At 46.3% G+C, this 14,655-nt stretch overlaps 1 protein-coding gene across 3 annotated transcripts in view; it reads left to right on the top strand.

Annotated features, from left to right (window-relative positions):
- The window catches only part of JCAD (junctional cadherin 5 associated), a 60,283-nt gene that overhangs the window by 29,736 nt on the left and 15,892 nt on the right, over window positions 1-14,655 (top strand). For 2 of the 3 annotated variants that reach the window (XM_036398184.2, XM_036398173.2), the window contains one exon: window positions 13,920-14,281. In XM_036398184.2, coding sequence (XP_036254077.1) covers window positions 13,980-14,281 — 302 coding nt within the window. In that variant the 5' untranslated portion in view covers window positions 13,920-13,979. Of the gene's footprint in view, window positions 1-1,245; window positions 1,318-13,919; window positions 14,282-14,655 lie in introns of those variants that run through there. The other variant, XM_036398177.1, reaches the window with a different exon arrangement.

The raw sequence follows: 14,655 nt of genomic DNA, 5'->3' as shown, positions 1-14,655 counted from the left end.
ACAGCTCAGAGCTGCAGCCATGCAGATGAGAAAATAATTCCAGAAATTTTTTCTAACAACACAGAGGAGACAAGTATTTTATAAACCCAGAACTCCCAATTTGCCTGTGAGAGTCAAGATATTTAAATAATAAACTGGAAGTTGTGGCAGCACGGCTTCCTTGATGGAAACCCTTGCTATTGTCACATCCACATGAAGCTGCTCTGTGACAAAACTTAAACCTTCTACTGACTGACTACTGTGTCAGCTACAAGACTTCACCACAGGAAAATACAGGGGTTTCCCAACCAGCAAAGCCCCAAAGAACTTCACGGGTACCCTGCAGGGACAGGGTGCAAGGGCTCTGCTCAAAGTCCCCCTGCTGCCGGTAGCATTGTCTTTGGTGGCTGCATCATGTGTCAGCAGCTGCAGGCTCACACCGCCACTGCTGGAAGACAAAAGGAGATGTTCACAGAAAAGCAGGTCAATGACAATTACTCCCGGAGCCCTGGGAAACCGGGGCACCAGGAAACCTGTATTCAGTTCTGGGCTCTCCTGCAGACTTCTGCTGTGACCTTGGACTCATCATGTAATTTTACTGCCCTTGTTTTCTCACTATTAACTGGAGCACATATTGAATAGGATTCAATTCATGAACATGTGTAAAAGTGCTTTGATAGCCTGGGGTAAAAGTCAATTAAGACAGGGCAAGCAGTTGATGGGCCCAGCCAATTACTAAAGTAAATGATTCACAAACATACTTTTCTTTGAGAGTGTCATTAAAGCAAAAGAGACTTGCAAATTATTCACCTGTTTCTAGAGGCTGAATAGATCATGGGGAGGGGAAAGGTGGGGAAGCAGTGCTTCAAAAACGTTTGAAAACCATGTTGAAGACAGGCCCTTTGGGCGCATGGCCAGGTGCCAACAGGAACAGCACGTTTTGGAAAGGTCTGCTCATGTCCCTCTTCATCCTTGATAGACCCGTCTTCCCTTCTGCAGATTCTCCCCGTGCTAAGAAAGTTGATGAAAGCTGAGCCATGAGTTGTGTGGAGGGAGAGAGGGAGGGGTGGAGGGAGAGAGGGAGGGAGGGAGGGAGAGCACGACCTGCCCGTTCAACTTTCCGGAGCGGCCACACCGCGCCCCGCAGCGCCCGGTGCGCCGCTGCCCGCGGAGCCGCCCGGGGCGGGCCGGGCCGCGGGGGGACGGGCAGGGATCCGGCACCGTCCCTCCCTCTGTCCGTCCCTCCCGCTCCGCCCCGCCCCGGCCGCCGCGGGCTCGGCGCCTCCCGCAGCCGCTGAGCGCGGCGGCCCCCGCGGGTCCTGCGCGGCGCCCGGAGCGGTGAGTGCCGGGCCGGGAGCGGGCGGCGGGGGAGGCGGGAGGCGAAGGGAAGGGAAGGGAAGGGCAGGACGGCGGCGCTCGGCGGCGTCCCGGAGCGGACGGCGGTTCGCGGCAGTGGGGGGCACATCCCTCGGGTTCCCATCCCTTGCACCTGCTCGTTCTTCTCTCCCCGCCGTGACCGCCGTCTCTGGCGGGGCTCTCTGCCGGCGTCCCCCCGGAGCTCGCCCCGGGCCGGCGTCCCGGGGAAGTTGTTCGGTGCCGCTCGCTGGAGCCGCTCCCCTTCGTTCACCGTCGGTCGCTGCGGTCCCCTGCGCCCGGGACCGGGGCTCCGGCTGCGGCTCGGTGCCGGCTCCCACCGACCCGAGAGGATGTGGCACCAGCGTCTGAAACACCGAGTGCCGTCCCTCTTGGTGTTTTTCTGTACTCCGGTGTTTACACAGTAGTTAAATGGCTCTTTGGGTTATTTTACTTTCTGGTGGTTGTTTTAAGCCATGTCCTATTGCAAAGGCGACAAAACCTCAGCTGTTCTGTCAGAAGGAGATCTGGGCTGTTATGTCATTTCATAATTGCCTCAGAATTGCAAATCATGGCCTTAGTCTGCCACTGGATCTGTGCCAAAAGACTCTTGCATCTATTAAGGATGGGTGGTTGTTTGGGTTCTTTTCCCTTTTTTTTTTCCCTTTTTTTTTCCTTTTTTTTTTTTTTTTTTGGTCAAGAGTTGAGAATAATGGCTTTTTATTGGCATGGTCTCTACACGTTAAGTTACTCCAGCCCCTGTCTTTAAGTGAACACACGATGTAACTGTTCTAAGTAGTCAGTCTGATTCACAGAGTCAAGACATTAAATCTTGGCTAGTGACAATGAGAATTGTGTCCTGCTGAAAAGTATTCAGCTGCACTTCTTTGCGTGAGCTGAAGCAGTTTCTCATTGTTACTTCAGAAGTTCCGATTCTGCCCAGAATGGCTGTTGCTTTCTGTGGGTAACAGACACATGGAAAATAGCAACCTTCCGGCTTCAAACTAAACAATATCAGATTAATGACAGAGAAGGGTTCTACAGATCAGAGATGCAGTCACTTGCAGAGCCTTAATTTGTGCCAGCACTTGGTTTGTAATCACAAGGCTAGATCTGCTCTACCCTACTATGCTGTGCAGTTCTACCACTCACAAGGGTACCACTTGGAGGAAAAAGCGTGGTCCTGCCAGGTATTCCCTTTTCCAAGGACGCTTTGGGCAGCAGGAGCAGGAGGAAGTTGAGGCAGACTGCTGCCGTGGGATAGAGAAGCTGGGCATGGCTGTGCCCCTCAAGGCAGGATCATCTCTAAGCTGCACCATCAGGGCACATTAGAATACCAACTAAAACACCAATTTAGTCTGTCATTTCAAAGCTGGGCCCTTCTGCATCCTCCCTTCCTATGGTGATGTTAAGTATTTCTCCATGCTGCAACATGCCTTTGCCAGCTCTTGGAAAAGATGGATCTTTCAGGGTCTGCCAGGCTGTGTGTATCAACTGGCATATTACAGTACTATATTGTTCTTTAGATGCATAACTTCTCTGGCCTCTTATGACCTAAAAAGCACACAGAAAATAAACAAGGGCATATTGTTCAGTGGGAAGGATGCAGAAAGTTCTTCCATGTTAGCTGTTCGTTAGGGAAACACGACTTTTAAGTGTTTCTCCTGATTGTCAGAAGAATGACATGGCACATGTGAGCTTGTTTTTTGCCAAGCAAGCTCTACTTGGAAGGTGAGGCATTTCTGAACTTCTTGGTCACCTTGGAACTAGTTATGAGTGCATAGCAAAGTCCTGCCCAAATCTTCTCCTCTAATTAATTTGGCCAGAGGCCATCCTAATTAACCTTGAGGGAGTTCAGGGGTGGGAGAGCTTGGTATGAAACAATTGTTCTCTTGTAATTTGCTGTTCACAATGTGTTGACCAAGCTACAAGCTACATCTCTAAAATCCTCTGGGTCTCTTGCTGAAGCCATTACACCAGTTTATTTGTTTTTTAACAGATGTTGTTTTCTAATCCTTGAGTGGAAGGGTTATCTTATTGCTTTCTGCAATCTTGTTATTGTGCTTTGTTGCAAGGGCAAGTGGGCTTGGGCTTGCTAGGGAAACTTACTCACCAGTTCCAGCTGTGAAGGAAGGGGTTGGGCAGCCTTTCAGCAGTCCTGATGTGATTGTTAAGGTCTCTGTGTGAACTGATGGCATCTTTTCACATCTACCTAGAAATAACCCTCAGTTCCTCTGGTACTGGCAGTGCCTGCAGGGAAGGAAAAGCCGCAGGAGCCTCTTTGCCCAAGAGTATTACAATTAGGATATTAATGGAATTTGTCAGCCATAACTTGGACTGTCTCAAATGGTGAGGCAAGAGAAAAAAATCTGAGATAGTTGAAAAAAGGAAAAAAAAAAAGTTAAAGGCTGGGTTCTACTTTTTGAAAATGCTCATGGCACCCTGCAAGTCACTAAGAGTGTGATGAAGGGAAGAAAAATGAACAGCTGTTTCTGAAATTTCAGGATGGTCCATCTTCCCACTTGTGATGATGGCTGCTCACCTTGTTGGTCCAGAGGGCTTATCTGTGCTCTGGAACTGGGTCACCCTTCACCAGCCTGGGCTTACCTTACTGCTGGGCAGTCCTGCCCAGCACACACAGCTCTTCAGCAGCACAACATTGATCATGTGTAGCCTTCTCAGGCATTTGTCTAGTTTTCTTCTGTGCTAGTGCATGAAAATGCTACTTTGGCATTTGTTTTCTGGTAGAGCAAGGGGTCAGGGGGAAATCCTGCTGAGACTACCAGTCAGGACACACAGATCCAAGAAAGAAAGATCAAAGGCATCTGTAATACAGGAAGAAACAGAGGGTCAGTCCGGAAGAGAGGGCATTTGATTATAGTACAGGGGTAATATAAAGGGGATTACACACAGGAGAGGGTGGTAGTGTCCGAAAATGAGTAAACAAACAGATGTGTAAGACTCTGCTGAGAATTTATTTCCTCCAGAAGACACAATCCTTATCTCTTTGAAAGATGAGAAGACCACACCAACCTTGGAACACTTCTGCTCCCAGCCACGTTTGTGAGCAGGAGAAAGTGTTTGTTTAGGGATCCCTCCTCTGTGAGTCCTGGCCTGATGGGCTGGCCTGTCCTGCTGTGATTAGTAGGATGCTAATGTGTGTAATCCTTTTGATCACAGAGCCCAGGCTCTATAAGTCATGTCACTGTCACCTCAAAGGAGTTCAGCCATGTGATAGATCCCTTATTAAAAATTTTTGCTTTGACAGATTTAATACAGTTATTATTGAGATCCTTTTTTATTTTCTTTTGTCTTGTACAGATGGAGAGCTTTTCTATTAAAAAATACAAAAAATAATGCTTATTCATGAAGTTCTAGTGTGGGAGTAGCTTATTAGGTCTTTGCCCATAGGTATTTTAGGTAGGATGATCAGCCCATAATATCTTAAGATGTGAGCACCAAATGTGATTCCCTGTGCTTTGTTCTACCAGTGTGAACTGCTCCATACAAAACTGTAAACAGCATGGAAACATTTATATGAGTCCTAAAAAGCATCCTCTTCTGCAGTTCCTTTTTGGGAGGCAAAGAGTTGACTAATTACTCTTTGTGTAATAAGTGTACTATTTTGCTCTCCTGTTGTGACAGACAAAAGCTGTCATTTGAGGAAATGCACCATATGCTGCCAATTGGTGTAAGGACTGGTTATATCTGGAGCGCAGAGTATCAGTGAGTGCTCTTTAACAATTGCTCCTTCTCTGAAAAAAATCTGGGCCAATTTCAGTGGACTGATGTGCTGGTCTATCATCAGTGAAAGCCAGCTGTTGACATTTTGAAAACCAGCTAATACAAACAGTGGTATCTGTGCATGCTTGGATATCCTCTCTCTCTGTTAGGCATTTACATCTATTTGGATGCTCAAGAGCCTCAGCCTATCAGTGCTCAGTCAGGCCTGGACTGGTCCATGGCAAATTTAAAAATCAAACTTATTTCGGATACCAGCTCCCATCTGTGCATAGTCAGACATGTTTTTCTGAATTGTGTGACCCCAGTACTCAAACACCCACATTACTTAAAAAAATAATCTCTGTCTCTCTACCATTTTTCCTTTGTGAATGTGAGAAAGCAGAGTCTGAAAGCTCCTAACAAACAGCAGCACCTGAAGAGCAGCTGTCACTCGTGGAGATCTGCCCCAGGAGATGCTGTGCACTCTCTCACATGCCATGGTGGGTTTGCAGATGCATCTGCACCGGTGAGATGCAAGACAGGAATAACTACCTTCTGAGAGTTAAATAAACTCTTTAAGACTTGTTCCTCTCATCCTTCCCACTTCCTAATTTTATTGGAGACACATTGTATCATTAATTTGTTCTCTGGCACGGTTCCTCCAGGATTTCAGTGAGGTCTTTTTGCTCAAAGAATGCAAAGAGGATGTGAGCTGTAATTCTCACTGTCTGTGAATCTCTGTGTTAGAGAAAAAATGTGAACTCTCCTGCCCGCAGGTAATGAGAGTTGAACACAAAAATTCACATATTTCTTTTTAATTTCTTTGAGGTGAATGAGAAGGACTGGCCTGAGAAGACATGCAGAACCAACATAAAGTTGGCTTATCTTCCAGCAAAGACTTTGGCACGTCTTCCTCCCATGTAGTCTGCAGAGATGATTATGCATGTAGCACTAGCAGCTTTGAAGCCTTCAGTACAGCACTGGCTGCAATGGGAACTTTCTTGAAGCTTTGCCTGGTGTATCCATGATGTGATCGGAGTCCTTTGGTCAGGACCCCATTCGGGTGCCTCCTCTCATCTGCTGCCTCTCTCTGCTCAGGAGCCTTCACCCCGTGGTGTGTGTTTTGTGTCCCAGCCTCCCTGTCCCTCCCATTGCCTGGAGGAGAAGCAAAGTTTCTTTTTCTACCCCTGTGCCAGACCTGCACCCCCTTATCAGCCCCCTCACTCTTCCCTGCAGTGCAGAGATGTCAGGAAAGGAGGGTGCAGGGAGAGTTGTAGCAGGGGTTGGGGATAGAGGAGAAAGTCACATTGTAATTGAGGTGAGGTGGCTATTTGTAGCACTGAGAGATTTGTGGGAAAGAGTTTTGATTTTCTTGGAAATGTGTGGGGCATGCCAACAAGACATTTTTTGAGGGAAAGGTAGAGGAAGAATATTACAAAGTTTAGTTTCCATCTTAAATTCTTTGTTTCTGGGACAGATTGCTTCATCTGCACCACTTCTGATAGTTGTTCATTCAGTCTGTTCTTGAAAACCTGTATTGATTCACAACCTGCAGCATAAACAGTCAATAACTATCATTATGGCTAGACAGTTCCTTTCAATACCTAATCTAAATCACCCTTGCTGCTTCCTAAGTCAGTCCTTTTGGTAATCCACTTCTGCAGGGAGTAGGACAAGATTATTGCAGCCTTTTAGCAGCCTGACATATTTAAAACTTGTTATCGTCTCTCATTCTCTCACCCTCATTCCTCCACACTTTTCTTCCAACTCAACAAGCCCATTTCTTGTACCCTCTTCTCTAGGGGTCACACTTGGCTAAATTATTTATCATTCCTGCGAGCGTCTTGCTTGAGGTAGGACACAAACTGGATATAGGGCTGAGAGGAGTAAAGAGCCTGATGTGTGATGCTCCTCTTGATACATCTCCAAGCTTTTTCACCTGTGTCTACCAGGCCCTACACTGCTCTTATCATGAAACCATAGAATTGTTAAACTTGGAAAAGGTCTCTAAGATCATTGAGTCAAATCATGCCATCCCTCTTTGTGACTATAGCCTCATCCCTCTTTGTGACTATAGCCCCAGAGACTCTTCTGCTGTACTGCTCCTTTTTGTTTTGCATGACATCCTTCTTCTTCAACGTGTTTTTTTACACCTGCCTGTATTGAATCTCAATCATTCATTTCAGACTGGGTCTTTGATTTATTAAGATTTTATTCTAATTTTAATCCCTGAAAATGCTCACAGCATTCCCTAGAGATTTGTAATTGTAATCTTCCTCCTAATTTACAAGTCACTAATGGAAATACTGAGTAGAACAAGACCCCAGGCACAGCCCTTATGTGTCTTTTCAGGTTACCATTGGACTTGCTACTGTTCCATGAGTAGGTATTTGAAGCCTGCCCTGTATGCCTGCCCACAGTGAATTATACCTCAATTGTATTCACCTGGTTTGCATATAAGACTATCACATGCATTCATCAAAGCTTTCCTCATTCCAACGTGTGACTTGTGCTGTTTTTCCCTCCCTAGACACTATGCTCCCAGCTCAGTCAAAGAAGAAAATTAAATAGATTAGGCTTAATTTGTTCTTGACAAGTCTGTATTTTCTGTTTTCACATGGCTTTATTACGTGGGAGTGGATGCAGCTGCAGTGCAAGGTGGCAAGCAGGGAGATGGAAATTCTTCTTGGATCGCACACTTGCTCCCTCCTGCTGCACAATAATCAACATTTGTTATAAGTATTTATAAGGGAATTGAATAATAATTTGTCTGATTTGATATCAAAGCAAGGCTGTTTGGTCTATGATACCCCAGATCTGTCTCCTCTCTTTTGTTTGAAGTTACATAGTGTGTTTGCCCTTCACTCATCCTTTGAGAATTTCTACAAGGTATTTACTCGTGGCTAGGAGGCAGCCCTGGCTATTTCCTACTCCTTCCTTACTCCTGGCCTATGCTTAATTAAGCCCCACCAAGTTGGATACATCCAACTTACATTAACGTTCTCCAATCTTTCTCCTGCATTCTAGAGTATCTTTGCATTAAATAGCAAACATTTGATCATAGTAAACATTATTGTTGAAGGCTCTTCAAACACATTCATTTAATCTTTCCCGACGGAGCGTGTGTCTGCAGGTCAGTGGATGTGGTGCTGGTTGTTTCCGTGGCAGAGGGCAGGGGCACGGCATTCTGGGGTGGCTGCATGCACAGCACCACTGCAACCTGCTGATTACAGTCCTATCTGACTTTATTGTCCTGCAAAAGATGAAATTAGAAAGGTAAAAACCTTGTTTAATGTGCTTTTGATAGGCTGTTTTATATGCACACATGCAAAGCCAGAGTGAGAAAACAGGAGCAATTAAAATGTCCAAAGCCTTAGATATTCTCCTGGGATATAGCTCAGGGTTATATTTAGACAGAGCAAGTAGCACCATCTAGTATTGAAACAACCATAAGAACCTGTTTTCCATTGCTCTAGTCTGTCAGGCTTTTATCACTTGATCTGAGACTTTCAGGTTGTGTGTGTCTCTCTCAGGCTAGGTTTATTTTAATATTGTCAGCTAAACCAATTCAACCATTTCCAAGAAAAACTAGAGGGGAGGAGAGAAGGAATGTTGTTTTGCCCACATTAGAAAGGGGAAAGAAAATAAATCTTTCAGCTTTTTGATTAAGAGCTGCAGTGCCATCATGTTCAAGAACAGGATCTGTGGTGACAAGGCTTGGAGACATCTCTGCATGTTCTTGGCAGACTCATCTCTGCTTTGAGTTCTCCATTTTCTGAAGGCTTTTCTCCCCATCCATCAGCACAGCCCAGCCTCTGGTGCTGAGCAGCCCACTGGTGACACAGCCCTGTGCTCGTGCCCTCACTGCTCCAAGGGATGTGCCAGTGTAGGGCTGTGCTGCTGGAGTGGGATCATCCCTGTGATGACAGCTCCTGCTTCTTCCAGTATAGGTGAGATGGGGTCTCAAATCTGGGAGCAGGCACAGAGGTTCTTCTGCTGGAAGTGTAGACAGGACAGTAGGAGTTCATCAGAGGGGGAAGGAAGAAGTTGGGGTGATGGATGCGAACTGAGGACTGGCCAGCAGAAGCTGTGAGGAGTGCAGGAGGAAGGATGGGCTGACTGCCACAGTGGTGGGCTGTGTGGGAAGAGTGGCTCAACTGGTGGGACCAGGAGACAGGAGGGCAGAGAAGGGATCCTGGAGGAGAGGCGGAGGGCAGCAAGAAGGATTGGTGAGTGTGGGAAGGGGGAAATGAAGGCACTGGGTTACATGGTGGTGAAGAGTTAACAGGGGTGGGGGGATATGGGGCTTCCTGGACAAAAGTGTTGGAGTTGAATTAGATGGACAGAGGGGTAGAGGAAAGCACAGTACACAAATTACTGCAACCAGGTTTTTTGGCTTATCCTGTGTCTTCGTTGTGTGGACAGCTATTTGCCATACTTAGGTTCATGTGCAGAGGCACTAGGTTCTTGCAGCAGTTGCTTTGAATGTACCTAATTCACTTTTAAAGCTGAGTCCTTCAAGAAATCAGGTTGTAAGCACTTCAGACTGGGTGCCTAGAGTGGAGAGGATTGTTTCACTTTAGTCTGTCTGCATAAATATTCTGTCTGGCACATGTCTGACATGAAATGGGAATAATGTCACCCAGACGTGAGTGAAGATAAGCTAGTTTAATGTGTGACCCATCTAGATAATACTCTTTGTAATTCACATGCCTGTTAGTAACTATATCTTCAAAGCAGTGTTTGAATAGCTGCTGTAGAGACAGCCCAGGAAGAACTGCTATCACCTAGCCTGCACACCAAACGAGGCCAGAGTCCTGCAGAATTCAGTAGCCTCAAGTCATGTAATTAGAGACACATAAATTGTGTGTCCTTGATTTTGGCAATTCTTGATGTTGTGTGCTTCATTTTGCAGTATGAATCATGTTCCTCCAATGTTTATTTTATTCAAAATTGTACAAAATCATTTATATTATTGTTATAAATAGTTCTGTAGAGGTGGGAGGGCAAATCATGCTCAAGAAGGATTTCAGGGGTTGTATTCAGCCAGTTAAAGGGTTACCACCTTCCCCTACATTTCAAGTAGTGGAGGGCAGGAGAGATGTTACAGAGGGCAGCCAGGACCAAATCCTCTGTCACTTCTGGTCTCCCACCCAATATGAGGCTGCTGTGCCAGGGCAGTCTGTGGAACTTGGGCTAAAGGAAGGAGCCTGCCAAGGGGCTGCTCAGAGCACCATGGAGGGGGCATTCAATGCCATGCAAGTCATTTCAGAGCACAGAGGTAACACCTGCTTCTGCCACTGCTGCAGTGTTGGCATTCACCATCACTGGTACTGGTCATCGTACAGATGGTGATGGTACCCCCCCAAAATAACAAGGCTTGGGAACCCCTGCCACTGAAAACAACTGCAGACAAAGGCAGATCATAAATAGAAAACAATGTGTTTCCCCCACTGAGAATGAGTTCCAGAAGCAGCTCAGGGGATAGCACCAAATTTCTTCAGGTTGTTTTTCAGGAGCGTTGGGCTTTTCTCAGGCCGGAGGTGAGATCCCTGCTCCTGGAATGAGCACCCCAAGGTGAGGTGCTCTGATGATATTTCCATCTGCTGATCCCATTGTGTTCCTCTTGCCCAGGCTGTGGGTCTCCATTGTGTCTGTCTACATGGGGGCTGATGCTGATTTCCGCCGTTCACACTTGTTTCTTTGCATCTGAGAGTGCTGCTGAGAAGTTTCCAGAGAAAAGCTTGGCCCCTGTTTCCAATGTACTGCAGAGTTGTACCGGCTGCCGGGGACAAGTCGGAAACACTGGCAAGATAGCAGGCATCCTCAGGAAGCAAACCCTATCAGAAAGCAGTGATGTCATTGGCAAACAAAACAAATGAGGGCTGGAAAAACAAACTGCTTTGCAGCGTTGTTGATCTTCCCTCAAATTAGAAGCTCTGCACAGCCTTTACTCTGCGGTCCAGACTGACAGATTATTTACATGGAATGCTGCAGCAATGGTTTTGTTACTCCTGCCAATCCAATTACTTTGATTTTATTTTTTAGGTTTATTTATCTAAGGGAGGGTGGGGTGAGTGTCCTAGAACTCTAGTCAGATTCAGAAAGCTGGCCAGCCTCCTTGCAGATGATGGGTGCTGACATGGTTGATGTCCTGCAAGCTTTGATCAGGCAGGACTTCTGGCTTCCCTGTCCCTGATCAAGTCCCTGCAGGAGATGCTACTTCCCCATGACTTCTGCACTGCCCTTTGAGGCTGTGTCCTGATAATGTCCCAGCTAGTGGCCACCTGCCACCACTGCTACTGGCTCCTTGGAGCTTGTGCCGTGAGTGCGGAGCAGGATTTTCCCCCTTGGCTGTTCCCATTGTGGTGTTGTGATGGGCATAGATATAGCATCCTTCTCCCAGATGGGCCTCCATAACACACATAACACCATGGGGTTTCCCCTTCCACACATGGTGAGTTTGCAGAGCAGGAAGAGACAGTCATACCAGTTCCTCATGGCACACTTCCACTTGTTGCTCCTCACCACTGGTGCCAAAAGAAGGATCAGAGTAAACCCCATGGGCTGGAGGTTTCTCGCCCACACAGCTTTGCCTCTCTGATGGCTGCAGTGGGTGGCAGAGAGGGGGTTAAACTCTTCTCCAAAGCAGCCCTCTAACAGCAGGAAAAGCACATTTCTTCCTTGCACCTGTGAGCGTTTCGATGGGCTTTCTGCTGTTTATGGAAGTCACATTGGATCTTTCTCCTGTTAGAAGCTGAACAGCTCTAGCAGCCAGCTGTTCCCTCTGCTCTGCTCGTACCTGGCTCCTTGCACAGTCCGGGCAGGGGGTGGATGGAAAATCAGCTTTTTAGGTCAGCATTCAAAAATAACCCACAAAGCCTTCCCCTCCTTCCATGAGGGAAGGGTCCCACTCCTCCCTGCTTTCTTCCTGCTTGTACTTACTGCTGGCTCATCTGTTCCAAGCTCTTAATGGGAATTTGGAGTTCTGTTCTAGCAGGGGCCAATATCTTCAGCACAGAGCTTTATTTCTCTGTTTTGAAAGGGTGTGTAATGTTGCTTGTGTGAAAAGGGAGGAGATTCATTAAGCTCTAGGGACAAACCGGTTTAGGTGTTCAGGAGGCTCTCAGGGTGGAAAGCCACTTTTGCAGTGTTCCAGGTTAAATTGTGGCTCTGTATTACAATTGTGCCTGTTTTTCTACACTGTGAGCTCTCCTTGGGCGAGTGCTGTGGTCACTGTGGGCAGTGCAGCAGTAGCTGGAAGGTTCCTGGGTGCCTGGAGCTGCACACCAGGCTGGCCCAGAGCAGCTGGCCAGACTGGCTCCACAGCTGGCACAGCATCCAGGAGTCAAGGTGGGACAGAAAATGGATTGGGCACTGGATAGGCAAAGAGTGGCCATAACACATGGAGTGCTGCAGCACAGAAACTGGTTTATATAGAGTGCCAACACATCCACTTCTGTGTATGTGTAGCCTGAGAGATTTAGTACTAATAAACATGGAACAGCCATCTCAGTAGTTGCTCCATTTCAGGTAAATCCTTGTGAACAATAGGAACAGACCTTCTCCCTTTCTTCATGCCCAGGAAGGGCATTAGAGACAGTGTATAAAATGTACTTTTGTTATGATCTTTGCAGAGACAGTCTCCTTTAGGGAGCTGCTCATGATCCTCAGGTGGACCTGCTGCTACGAAGGACACACAGTACTCACTAGATGTGTTAAATGAACTCTTCATGCAGGGAAAAGAATCTTGTGGTTATATTTTACATAAATCTATTTCTGTGTGTTTTGTGTGTTTTACCTTTTTATCCACCTTTTAAAAATTTCTTTCTTTTGTTAATACAGTTCAAACAGGGAGGAATGTATCAGGATGGGTCCATTGTTTTGTACAACCTTCAGAACAGAACATTACCTTCCACACTTTTTAAAACTCTGGAAGAATGGGTATTCTGTAATTGCCATTACAAGCTGTGAGAGTGGTATAGACAATAGAGACTGTTTTCAGACAGCTAATTCAGTTTGCTGGATCTGTGCTCTAGTCAGTACAGAATTGAGAGCTGTCACTGGGGAAGAAAAATCTTGACCATCCTGTGTCTTGCAGATCCTTGAGACATAATACACATGGGCATCACGTGTTGTTTATAGTCATGTTGCACAATGGAAGTGTGCTGTAAAAACAGCATACTTGAAATCTTAGGTTTTGTGTTATTCTAGCTGAGGATTGCAGCAGACCAATCTAGGGAGAAAAGAAAGTAATCTGTAAAAAGGACTGTTTAGCTGGGGTATTGCATGATATTACCTGGGTTTCTCATGTGGTTGCAAATTCGTTTTTGTTCTTGTGCATATTTCATCCTTGTTCATGTGAACATTTTTTTTTAATTGGAATATGCAGAACTATGGGTAGAGGCTTATTGCTCTGTAATCCACCCCCTCCTCCTGCAGCAACTTAAAACATAATACAGAGCACACCTCTCCATGACTGGAGAAAAATAGTTGTCTAAGGAAATGCCTGCTCAGGTTGTAGGCTTACTTCCAGTGCAAAGTTTTTATTTTGAGGTCGCATTAGTGAAACCTGAAAGCTGCAATCACCAGTGAATTCTTGAGTGAAAGGGACTGAGTCAGCAGCAGCAGCACAGCATCTGCTGCTTGGCTGAGTGCAGGGAGGTGTATTGTCTAGGGAAGGACAGGACATGATTCATCAGCATCTGCATGCACTTTACTTCTTCTATTTTATTAAGAGGCTGAAAAACTGAGTAGAGGAGAGGAGACTCCTAGCTTCCTGAGCCAACCAGGTACCTTCCTGATCAAAGGTACCTTTTCTTGTCTAAAGTGGCCTTCTGATTGGTTTTGGTTGTGTTTTGTAGTGATGGGTCCAGCTGGAAAGAGCTTTCTGATGGCACAGCTGTGAGTGAATCCAGCACAACATGTTCAGTGTGGAAGACCTTCTGATTTCTCATGGATACAAAGTGTCGAAAAATCCCCCTGTTTCATACGAGAACAGATACGATGGATACCGGCATGAAACCACGGGGAGCAGATCTGCTCAGAGACCAGCACTGAATGGGATTGAAGCAGAATCCAGAGCTGGGGCCTACAGCAAGAAACCTCTGGTGAAAACCAGCTCAAGCAGCACTGAAAGCAGCCATGGGAGCCAAGGGAGGCAAGCAGGTCCTGGTTACCACCATGACCTTCAGGGTTTGTCCACTTTTCATACTTCAGAAGGGGGGTAAGTTTCAGCATCATGCCATGGCTTTGCTTTCTCTTTCTTTTGGTCTTGACAGATAACTAATCATGACTCTAACCCTTAATACCATCTTCCTGTGATCCTTTCCTGCTCCCATCCCAGTAACCATTTCCATTCACTGGATGGCCACATCTAGTGGCACATCCATTCACCTTCTGCTAGCGAAAGGCCTTAGGGAATACTGGGATAATGTGAAGTGGCTGAGTGTGGGAAAATATGTTTTACTAATGAGAAAGGCCTTTCTGATGGACTTAGGAAAGCTTAGTTCCGGCACAGGGGGAAAGAAAAGGAAAAAAGTCATCCTTTTCTTCAGTTTTAAAACTGCACCCAGCTTTTTCTGCCACTTACACACCCAA

This window comes from Molothrus ater, chromosome 1 (assembly GCF_012460135.2).
Source record: "Molothrus ater isolate BHLD 08-10-18 breed brown headed cowbird chromosome 1, BPBGC_Mater_1.1, whole genome shotgun sequence".
Taxonomy (NCBI): Eukaryota; Metazoa; Chordata; class Aves; order Passeriformes; family Icteridae; genus Molothrus; species Molothrus ater.
Note: the sequence above shows the minus strand (reverse complement) of the source record. Positions and strands in the feature narration are given on the sequence as shown.